At 36.9% G+C, this 12417-nt stretch overlaps 1 protein-coding gene across 1 annotated transcript in view; it reads left to right on the top strand.

Annotated features, from left to right (window-relative positions):
• Positions 1-12417, top strand: part of LOC118656596 (ATP-binding cassette sub-family A member 3-like) — a 231346-nt gene that overhangs the window by 85902 nt on the left and 133027 nt on the right. The window contains exon 12 of the mRNA XM_036310024.1: positions 6663-6813. Coding sequence (XP_036165917.1) covers positions 6663-6813 — 151 coding nt within the window. The remainder of the gene's footprint in view (positions 1-6662; positions 6814-12417) is intronic.

Genomic DNA, 12417 nt, shown 5'->3' with positions numbered 1-12417 from the left:
TGTGTGAATGGTGTTAGATAAGTTGTTGATGTTGATTTTTCCGTGTTAATATCCAGAATACATTTAACTTTTTTTTCTGTTGAATTGGCACTTTTGATGAAAATCAGTTGATTCTTTATATGTTGGTCTACTTTTGGATTTTCTATTCTTTCATTGACCTATGTCTATCTTTCTACAAATATCATAGTCATGAATACTGTGTCTTTGTAGTAAGTCTTGAAAACAGGTAATATAAATCCACTAACTTTTTTTTCCCCAAAATTAGTCCCCCTGTTTTAGTCCCTTTTTAGTTCCATATGAATTTTAGGGTCATTTTGTCGAATTCTACAAAAAAGCCTGGAAGGATATTGATTGGGATTGCTATGAATCTTTATATCATTTTGAGAAGACTGTTCATTTTAATAATATTGACTCTTTTCATATATGAACATGGTATAATTTTCTTTATTTATTTAGGGTCCATCCATTTAATCATTTTGGGCTGTATTTTGTTGTGTTTATTGGGAAGGTCTTTCATTAGATTTATTCCAAGCTATTTTTGTTTTTAATTTTATGTAAATAATATTACCTATTTAAATTCATTTTATAATTGTGTCTTTTCTAATATTTAGATATATAATGACTTCTATATTGATCTTGTTTCCTATGAACTTGTTTATTCATATATTAGGTCTGATAGTATTTTTGTGGATTTTGTGCAAAAATCTTGTCACCTGTGAATCAGTAAAGTTTTACTGGTGTAAGAACAGACACATAGATCAATGGAACAGAAGAGAACCCAGAAATAATCCCACAAATATATGGTGAATTAATTTATGACAAAAAACTCAAGAATATATAATGAGAAAAGGGCAGTCAATTCAATAAATGATGTTAGGAAACTTGGACAGCCATATTCAGTTGGAACACTATCTTACACAGACACAAAAATCAATTCAAAATGGATCTATGACTTTTCAAGTCAGTGTTTTTTGTTTTCCTCAGATAAATGCCCAGAAGTGGAATTGCTGGATCATTTGGTAGTTCTGGTTTTTTAATTTATTTTATTGAATTTATTGCAGTGACATTATTTTGGTTTGCAAAATTTATTGTTTTATTTAAGCATAGTTGTTATACAACCTTATATTGGTTGTATTAGTTTTTGTGTACAGTATAGTGACTGGACATTTTTATACCTTGCATTATGATCAGCCAACTAATTCTGGTAATCATCTGTCATCTTGTAAACTTATTGCAATACTAGAGGCCTGGTGCATGAAATTTGTGCACAGGTAGGGTCCCTAGGCCTGGCTGGCGATCAAGGTCCATTAGAGCCTTCCGGCTGCCAGCCGGGGCCTTCCTTTGTTCTGTGCCACCCCCTGGTGGTCAGTGCACATCATAGCGAGCGATCAAACTCCCTGTTTCCTGGTCTAACTCCAGAGGGGACACTTTGCATAGTAGGCTTATATAGAGATAGATTATTGACTATATTCCCATTCCTCTTTCAACCATCCCCTACCAACTTTCTTCTGGTAACCATCCCTTTGGTTTCTGTTCCTATGAGTCTGTTTCTGTTTGTTTTTTAGATTCTACATATAAGTGAAACCACATGGTATTTGTCTTTCTCTGACTGACTAGTTTTAAATTTTGAGGAACCTCCATACTATTTCCTACTGTAGCTACACCATTTTGCATTCCCACCAACAGTGTACAAAGGTTCCAGTTTTCTCACATCTTCCCCAACACTTGTTGTTTTTGTTTTTTAATAGTTGTCTTAATGGGTGTGGGTGATATCTCATTGTGGTTTTGATTGGTAATGTTGAGCATCTTTCCTTTTTTTTCTTTTTTTTAAAATATATTTTATTGATTTTTTACAGAGAGGAAGGGAGAGGGATAGAGAGTTAGAAACATCGATGAGAGAGAGACATCAATCAGCTGCCTCCTGCACACCTCCTACTGGGGATGTGCCTGCAACCAAGGTACATGCCCTTGACCGGAATTGAACCTGGGACCCTTGACTCCGCAGGCCGATGCTCAATCCACTGAGCCAAACTGGTTAGGGCATGTTGAGCGTCTTTTCATATACCTCATGACCATTTCTGTGTCTTTGAGAAATGTTTATTCAAATCTTTAACACATTTTAAAATCAGGATATTAGGGTTTTTTGCTATTGAGTTTACTACTGAGTTGGGATTCCTTATATATTTTAGAAATTAATCATTTACTTGTTATAATCTCTGCAAATACTTTTTCTCATTCCATAGGTTTGCCTTTCCATTTTATTGATTGTTTCCTTTGTGGTGCAGAGGGTTATTAGGTTGATGTAACCCTACTTGTCTATTTTTGCTGTTGTTACCTGTACTTTTGGCGTTATATCCAAAAAAAATTATTGCCAAGACCAATGTAAAGAAGCTTTTACCCAATGTTTACTTTGAGGAATTTTGTAGGGTCAAGTCTTATGCTTAAGTCTTAAATACACTTTGACTGTATTTTTTGCAATTATGTAAAATTTTTGTGTATGATGTCAAATATGGGCCCATATTCAGTTTTTGGTAGGTGAATATCCAGTTTTCTCAATACTATATGCTGAAGAAACTGTCTTTTCTCTATCGTGTATTCTTAGCACCTTGTTGAACAATTGACTATATATGTGTTGGTTTATTTCTGGACTCTCTACGTATTACATTGATCTATTTTTTTTCTTCTAATTTTATTCCAGTACCATACTGTTTTAATTACTGTTTATTTATAATATATTTGAAGTCAGAAAGTGTGATGCTTCCAGGTTTGTTCTTTCTTGAAAAAATTTTTGATTACTCAGGGTCTTTTGTGTTTTCAATTAATGTTAGGATCTTGTTCTATTTCTATAATAAGTGCCATTGGGATTGCATTGATAGGGGTTGCATTAATTCTGTAGATCACTTAAGGTACTATTGACATTTTAGCAATATTAATTCATGAACACAGGATATTTTCCCATTTGTTTGTGTCTTTATTAATTTTTTTATTAATGATTTTTATCAATGAATTTTAGTTTTCAGTGTACAAATATTTCACCTCCTTACTTAAGCTTAATTCTTTATTCTTTTTTTTAATGCTATTGTGAGCTTATTTTCTTAATTTTCTTTTTGGGTAGTACAGTGTTAATGTGTGGAATACAATTTATTTTTGTATGTTTTTTTATATTTTATTGATTTTTTTTACAGAGAGGAAGGGAGAGGGATAGAGAATTAGAAACATTGATGAGAGAGAAACATTGATCAGCTGCCTCCTGCACACCCCCTACTGCCGATGTGCCTGCAACCAAGGTACATGCTCTTGACCGGAATCAAACCTGGGACCCTTCAGTCCACAGGCCGACGCTCTATCCACTGAGGGAAACCAGCTAGGGCTATTTTTGTATGATTTTTTTGATGATTTTTTTATTCTACCTATTGCTGAATTATATTAGCTGTAACAATTTTGTGTGGTTTTTTTGTGTGGAGTCTTTAGGGTTGCTTATATATATCATCATGTCATCTGTAAACAAAGATCTTTTTTCTCTTTCTGATTTGGGTACCATTACTTTTCTTGCTTATTACTTGAATAGAACTTTCAGGATTTGTTGAATAGAAATGGTGAGAGTGGTTACCCTTGTCTTATTCCTGATCTTAGAGAAAAAGCTTTTAGTTCTTCACCATAGAGTATGATATTAGAAGTCAGTTTTTCTTATATGGAATTTATTATGTTGAGTTACATTGCTTCGATATCAGATTTATTGAGAGTTTTTATTATGAAAGGGTATTACATTTTGTCAAGTGCTTTTTCTGCACCTATAGAGATGATCATGTGATTTTTTTCTTTTATACTGTACATGTGTTTCTTTTATTAATTTGTACATGTTGAACCATGTTTGTATATCAGGAATAAATCCCACCAGATCATGGTATTTTTCTTTTAATGTGTTCTTGGATTCAGTGTGCTCATATTTTGTTAATGATGTTTACATCTATGTCTGTCAGTGTTATTGGCCTGCAGTTTTCTTTTCTTGTGCTGTCTTTTTCTGAGTTGGTTATCAGGGCAATGTTGGCCTCATAAAGTGAGTATAGAATTGTACTATACTCTTCAATATTTTTTGAATTATAAAGAATTGTCATTAATTCTCTTTAAAATGTTTAGTAAAGTTCCTCAGTGAAATTATCTGCTCCTGGCATTTCCTTTTCAGGAGATTTTGATGATTGATTTAGACTCCTTAGTAGTGATAGTTATGTTTAGACTATCGTCTCATGATTTAATCTTGGTAGATTGTGTGTTTCTAGGAATTTACCAATTTTACTAGATTATCCAATTTGTTGCCATATACTTGTTCGTAGAACTCTCTGGTGATCCTTTTTACTTCTATGATATTAATTGTAATGTCTCATAATTTCTGATTTTATATTTAAGTCTTTTTCTTACTACTGTAGCTAATTATTTATTTATTTATTTATTTATTTATTTATTTATTTATTTATTTATGTTTTTAAACCACCAACCCTTAAAAAGAAAAACTCATGGACAGAGATAGCAGTATGGTGATTGCCAGAAGGAAGAGTATGTGAGGGCAGGTAGAAAGGTAAAGGGACGATAAATGGTGATGGAGGGAGACTTAACTTGGGGTGGTAAACATACAACAGAATATACAGATGACATATTGTAGAACTGAAACCTATATAATTGTATTAACCAATGTCACCCTAATAAATTTAAATAAAAACATGGGAAAAATAAGTTTCATAAATTTTTTCTATTGTTTTTATATTCTCTATTTCATTTATTTGTGGCATATTCTTTACTATTTTGTTCCTCTGGTAACTTTGCAATTAGTTTGTTCTTTTTCCAGTTCCTTGAAGTATAAACTTAGGTTGCTTATTAGAGCTCTCTCTTCTTTTTAATGTTGAGGTTTATCATCATAAACGTTCATCTTAGTACTGCTTTGCAGCATCCCATAAATTTTGGTAAATATATTTTTATTTCAGAGAGGAAGGGAGAGAGAGAAACATCAATGATGAGAGAGAATAATTAATTGGTTGCCTCGTGCACATCCCACACTGGGGATTGAGCCTGCAACCCAGGCATGTGCCCTGACCAGGAGTCGAACTGTGACCTCCTGGTTCATAGGTCCACACTCAACCACTGAGCCACACTGGCCGGGTGGTATGTTGTATTTTTATTTTAACCTGGCTCAAGATATTTTCTAATTTGATATCTTCTTTGACCCTTTGGTTGTTCAAAATGTGTTGCTTAATTTTGAACAAATATTGGGATGTGTTACAACTTTACAGACAGTCCTCGGGTTATGTTCGACTCGACGTACATCGTTTCGTGGTAGCATCACCACCTCCCATCCTATATAATAAAAGGCCATGGACCATAAGCATAACAACCAAAACGACTGCTTGACCAGTGGCCACGAGGTGCACTGAACATCTCTTGGTCCCTCCCCACCCCTGGCCTGTGAGCAGCGGCTCACGGGGGCGAGTGGGGCAGCATGCAGCTCAGTGAGTGGGCAGGGTGGCTCCCAGCTCCCAGCGGTGAGCAGGCAGGGCAGCAAGCAGTGGCGGGTGGGGTGGCAAACAGTAGAGAGGTACATGTGCATGATTTTGTGTGCTGGGCCTCTAGTTTATTTATAAAAAAATAAAGTTCCGTCATTTCAACATATGTACATCTGTACTTTGTTTTTTATTATTTATTTACCACAAGTAAAGGTCAGGAATTGTTATCTTTCTTTTAAATTTTTTTTACTGTTTCACTTCATTACTGCTGTGTATGTGCTCCATGTGAGTGACGTAGGTGCTTATGCAGGTGGGTCCAACTTACAGGGAAAATTGCGTCACATCACGCAGTAGGAACGGATCTCTGGCGTAACCCGAGGACCTACTGTATTTAGATTCTGATCATAGCTGTCTTCAAACATTTTAAGAATGGGATTAGGATTTTGCTCTTAACAGAGGTTGGGATCTGTGCATAAACGAGATTATAGAGATCACTTTACGTTACAGTCTAGTTCCCAGTTGTCTTTTTATCTGACACATCCTCTTTGTTATCCATCACTGCAGTATTTTACCTTAAAGGGTTTCTCTCTACCCTACTGCCCTCTCCCAAACCTTTGAAGGGCCATTGCAATAAAAGACTAATGAATCCCACAGCTACTTCTCCAGCCTTTTTGTCATACCCGGGGCTATCAGAATGCTATGCAATGTTTTCTACCAAGTCCTGGAGAACCCTGGAGGGATTTTTGTCACTACCCATCCCCAGATTCTGGAAGGCTTGTGCAGTGCACCTAGTAAAAGTGCAGGATACTCTGGAAATATTTCTCAGGTCTCTGAAGGATAGGAGTTTTAGCTGATTTATTTACTTACTTGCACATAATAGGCACCCAATAAATATGTGTTTAATGAATAAAAATCTTGTCTTCTCAGAGTTCATTGTATATAATACAAGTGGCCAGATAACAGAAGCTTTTCTTTCTATCTCTCATCTATTGGTCTGTAAGAAAATTAATAAGGTTAAAATAGAAGCATTTATTAGACTTTTTAGACTTGTAATCAGATTGAATTGTGGCATGCCATATCTTATTCTTGCTCATCCAAGTCATGAAAATCCAGTGGATTCTCACTAGAATAAGGGAAGTAACAAGATTTTTTTTTAATGGATTTCCTCAGGTGTGGGATACCATATAGTCATAGTGAAGGCACCTCACTGTAATGTTGAAGAAATCTCCAAATTGATATGTTATCATATACCATCAGCCGCTTTGGAGAAGAATGTTATGAATGAATTATCTTTTCTTCTACCCAAAGAGTACACACACAGGTATGGATTAAGAGAATGCTAATGTGGATGTTTAGATAACAGGAAATTATTGTTGCTTTTCCTGGTTTCTTCAGGCTTAGCAAGTAGAGTTCATTCAACAAGCCAAATCTCCAGTCCTTCCTGCCACTTGCACTGAAGAGAGGGGTGTAACTTTATGGTTGTAGTGGGCTGGTTTCAATTGGTGATAATGGATGGGATGGTGTAGGTAGAATAAAAGTTGTGTGGTGAGTAGAGTGAATGGAAATATTAAGATAATGAGAGAAAAAGTGCTTACAGTGGTGGCCCTTGAAGTCAGGGTGACAAGAAACTAGAGGAAAGAGGCAGTATTACTGCATTAGTTAGCCAAGTTATTACTCATCAGGGGGAGTCACAAAAAATAAAAACAGCCCTAACCGGTTTGGCTCAGTGGATAGAGCATCAGCCTGCAGACTGAAGGGTCCCGGGTTCGATTCTGGTCAAGGGCATGTACCTGGGTTGCGGGCACATCCCTGGCAGGGAGTGTGCAAGAGACAGCTGATCGATGTTTCTCTCTCATCGATGTTTCTAACTCTCTATCCCTCTCCCTTCCTCTCTGTAACAAATCAATAAAATATATTTAAAAAAAATAAAAAATACAAATGCCCAGCTGGTGTTGCTCAGTGGTTGAGTGTCAACCCAAGAATCAGGAAGTCAGGATTTGATTCCTGGCCAAGGCATATGCACAGGTTGTAGGCTCAATTCCCCTTAGGGAGCATGCAAGAGGCAGCAGATCAATGATTCTCTCTCATTATTGATATTTCTATCACTTCTTCTCCCTTCCTCTCTCTGAAATCAATAAAAATATATTTTAAAAAAGAATAAAAACTTTACTGAGGTAACCATCCTAAAAATTTGAAATGAAAACTAAGAGTACTCATCAGTGACTTTCAGAGTACTTATCTTTATTTCTTGTCATATACAAATAAGTACTTGCTTTGGTTTTTCCTAGAGTCAAGCCAGTTGTCATAATCAAGAAGAATATGAAAAACTTTCTGTCTCCTTTTCTAAGAAAAAGAGGAATGTGTCAAAAATATTTAAAAAGGAAAAAAACATGATTTTAACTATTTTTTCTTTCAATTCTTAATGTAATATAATTTTTTAAAGATCACATTACATTCAATGAACTCCATTTAAAAGTATGTGCAAGATGCTATAGAAATTGCTTTTTTTTAAAAACAAAATTACTTTATTGTTAAATAAGCAGGTCAGAGAAAGATAAGTACCACATGATCTCAATCATATGTGAACAAAATAAGTCGAATGAACAAAATAAACTGATGAATAAAATAGAACCAGAGACATACAAGCATGGAACAGACTGAAAAATTTCAGAGGAAAGTTGGGGGTGTGGGGCTGGAAGAGAGAGATTAATTGGGGAATGTATATGCATATATGCATAATCATGGACAGAGACAATGGCGGGGTGAAGGCCTGGGAGAGGTGGGTGCAGAATGTTGGGGGGGTCAATGGGGGAAAAAACACACTCAACAAACAAAGGCAACATCTGTAAGACTTTCAATAATAAAAATAAATGTAAAAAATAATAAAGAAAATAAATTTTTGAAAAAGTATTACAGTTTGCCCCCTCCCCAAGGCCTCTGTTGCACCATTGTTGTGTCCATGGGTTATGCACATATAGACAAGTTCTTTGGTTAATCTTTACTCCTCCCTTCCTTTTGAGATTTGTTAGGCTATTGCTCATGCTTCCATGTCTCTGGATCTATTTTGTTCATCAGTTTATTTTGTTCATTAGATTCCACATATAAGTGAGATCATGTCTTTCCCTGATTAGTTCTTTTTGCTTAGCATAATGATCTCCAGGTCCCTCCATGCTGTTGCAAATGGTAAGAGTTCCTCCTTTTTTATAGCTTCGTAGTATTCCATTATGTAAATGTACATCTTTATTATTCACTTATCTACATAATTAAGAGCTAGAAATAGCCCAAGTGCCCATCATTAGATGAATGGATTTTAACTTTTTATTTAGCAATCTAAAAGTGATTGAAAAGCAGTAGCATGGAACAATGGGATCGAGTAGTGGAAGAGAACCCAGACCCTCATCATAAGCAGGAATGAAAGAATAGAGCATCATAGGGAATTGGGAGTAAAATTCTAGACATGTGTCCCTAGAGAACCGGGAACCAGGGGGGAGCTGTGGACCATCATGATGGTTGTGGTTCATGTGAGGCTGCAGCATTTCTCTGGTGATTAAGGCAAAGCACTTCTTAAACTGATCACACTCCCCACCTGGCCTCACTCATGTGGACACATGGGATTTTTAAAGATAAAAAAGGAAATTAAACTATTTGGAAGCAGATGATGTTAATTATATCCCCTACCAATCATTTGGACCTAGAGGACAAGAGAGAGGAGAGAGGAGAGGAGAGGGGAATGGGAGGGGAGGGAAGGGGAGGGGAGGGGAGGAGAGAAGATCTTAGAGGTGAACAACTAATTGTAGATTGCTATACCATACATCCAGATTTGGAATGATAGACTCACTAGAAATAAAATAAAAACCATGAAATTAGGGAAGAATGTTTTTTCTCTAACACACAGAGTTTTAAACGAAAAAAAAAAAAAAGGTAGGGGAAATTATAAGAAAAAGAAATACCTATGGATCCAGTTATTTCAGAGATTCTTAATGATTTTCATTCCAGCTACTGTTTTGATAGCTAATAGTAATTGAGGTCTTACTTTTTACTAGGCATTGATCTAATATACATTTATTTACCTGAATAAATATCAATCTATTTTCATAAGGATGAAAGAAAAATAAGCTATAGGAAGGATACTGAATTTGAAAATAGAAGGACCACAAGAAATGCCTACTTTGAAAATTAATGTACTGAAAAAATATAAAACTTAGAGACTCTGTTTTCATGATGTGAATCCAATTGAAGAGGACACTGTGAATCTTTCAGAGGGCTCTGTGAGGAAGGAAAATGACATAAAGTGAAATAAAATTCCTTTTGGCTAATAAAAATCTGACAAAGAGAAGCAATGAAAGAGAAGACTGTGTCAAGAATTCTTCCCAGAACTATAAGCAACATTTCAAAGAATAAAAAGAGACGAATACATTGCCACCACACAGCCATGAGAATGGTTAAAACTGAAAGGACATGTAAACGTGGCAATTGACTCTCACTGCTGAGGGAAGTGTAAAATGGTAAAATGGCTTTGGAAAATGTTTGACCATTTCTACTAAGCTAAATTTGTGCGCATACTATGACCCAGCAATTATTCCTAGTGTGCACCTCAATGAATGTTGATCAAAGATATCCTATCTAATAATAGAAAAAGATGCAAATTGACCGTACCGTCACTATGCCCACCATTGGTTAATCAGCAATATGCAAATTAACCACCAACAAAGATGGCAGTTAATTTGCATACATAGGCGCGAAGCAGCTGAGCGAAGACTGAAGGCGGCTCCGGCGGAGCAGCGAAGGCTTGAAGACGGCTCCGGCCGGAGCAAAGGCCTGGGTCCCGGGTGCCAGAAGAAAACCAGTGCCGGCAGCCAGGGGAAGGGAAAGCCTATTGCATGAATCTTTTCATGCAACAGGCCTCTAGTGTCTATATAAAATAGTGTTTATAAACACTTTTTCCTAATAGTTCCAAACCCCAAACAGCTGAAAATGGTTGAATATTACTCAACAATAAGAAAGAATGAACTAGTGGTATACACAACATGAATAAATCCCACAGACATTGTATTGGGCAAAACAGTATAGACTGTAGGATTCCATTTACATAAAGTTCAAGAAGAGATAAAACTAAAATTTTTGGTTATGGGATTCTAAAATTAAAATGATAAGATATGTAGGGTGTGTGTGTACACACATATGCAGGGGAGTGCATTATTGAGTAGAAAGAGGAATGCTAAAATTGAATTCTGGGATGCACAAAATGTTCTCTATCTTATATGAATGGTTGTCTAGTTATGAACATATGTAAATATTCATTTATAATTAATGTACTTTATATATGTTATACCTTAGTAAAAAGAAATCTAAACTTAATATATGTAATAGAAGGAATTACATCAAATGCTAATAATAGTACACTCTATGTGGTCACATATTGTTTCTTTTCCTTTTTATATTTCTTGTATTTCCCTCAAAGTATATTATACATATATAATCTAAATATTTATATATTAAGTACACTATATATTTTAAATATATTCATATGTATAAGATATTGTATATACTGTATCATGAAACATAACTAGGAAAGCAGCTTTATTCAAGTTTATCAAATATGTTTTCTTTTAAAAAAATTTTTAAATCTTTATTGTTGAAAATTTTACATATGTACACTCCCCCCCCCCCCATTGACCTCTTCTAGCCTGTCCCCCACCCTCTGCCCCAGGCCTTTACTACTCTAGTGTCTGTGTCCATGGGTTATGCATATATGCATACAAGTTCTTTGCTTGGTCTCTTTTCACCCACCCAGGAGGTTCAACAGTGTGTTACATGCTTCCATGTCTCTGAACCTATTTTGTTTATCAGTTTATTTTGTCATTAGATTCCACATATGAGTGATATCATGTGATATTTTTCTTTCTCTGACTGGCTTATTTCACTAAGCATAATGCTCTCCAAGCCAGTCTATGTCAGTGGTTCTCAACCTGTGGGTCAAAACCCCTTTGGGGGTCAAACGACCCTTTCACAGGGGTCGCCTAAGACCATCAGAAAACACATATATAAAAACAATATATAATATATTGATTTTGTGATTAATCACTATGCTTTAATTATGTTCATTTTGTAACAATAAAATTGGGGGTCACCACAACATGAGGAACAGTATTAAAGGGTCGTGACATTACGAAGGTTGAGAACCACTGATCTATGCTATTGTAAATGGTAAGAGTTATTTTTTTTACAGGTGCCTAGTATTCCACTGTGTAGATGTACCATGGTTTTTTAGTCCATTCATCTGCTAATGGGCAGTTGGGCTGTTTCCAAATCTCAGATATTATAAATTACTAGAGGCCCGGTGCACAAAAATTTGTGCACTCAGGGGGGAGGGGGGCGTTCCTCAGCCCGGCCTGTGCCCTCTCACAGTCTGGGACCCCTCAGGAGATAACGACCTGCTGGCTTAGGCCTGCTCCCGGGTGGCAGAGGGCAGGCCTAATCGCTAGGTGCAGCCCCTGGTTGGGCTCAGAGCAGGGCCAATTGGGGAGTTGGGGTGCCGCCCCCTGTCATGCACAGAGCAGGGCAGCTTGGTAGGTTGCAATGCCACCCTCAGTCACACTCAGGGTAGGGCCGATTGAGGGGTTGGGGCACCGCCCCCTGTCATATTCACGGCAGGGTCCATGGGGAGGTTGCAGCACCACCCCCTGTCATGCACAGAGCAGGGCCAATCAGGGGGTTGGTGTGCTACCCCCTGTCAGGCACAGAGCAGGGCCCATCAGGGGGTTGGGGAGCTCCCCCCTGTCACTCACAGAGCAGGGCCCATCAGGGGGTTGGGGAGCTCCCCCCTGTCACTCACAGAGCAGGGCCCATCAGGGGGTTGAGGAGCTCCCCCCTGTCACTCACAGAGTAGGGCCGATAGGGGAGTTGGGGAACCGCCCCCTGTCAC

The sequence above is a fragment of the Myotis myotis genome, unplaced genomic scaffold, assembly GCF_014108235.1.
Source record: "Myotis myotis isolate mMyoMyo1 unplaced genomic scaffold, mMyoMyo1.p scaffold_m19_p_5, whole genome shotgun sequence".
Taxonomy (NCBI): Eukaryota; Metazoa; Chordata; class Mammalia; order Chiroptera; family Vespertilionidae; genus Myotis; species Myotis myotis.
This window is presented reverse-complemented; position numbering and strand designations above follow the sequence as displayed.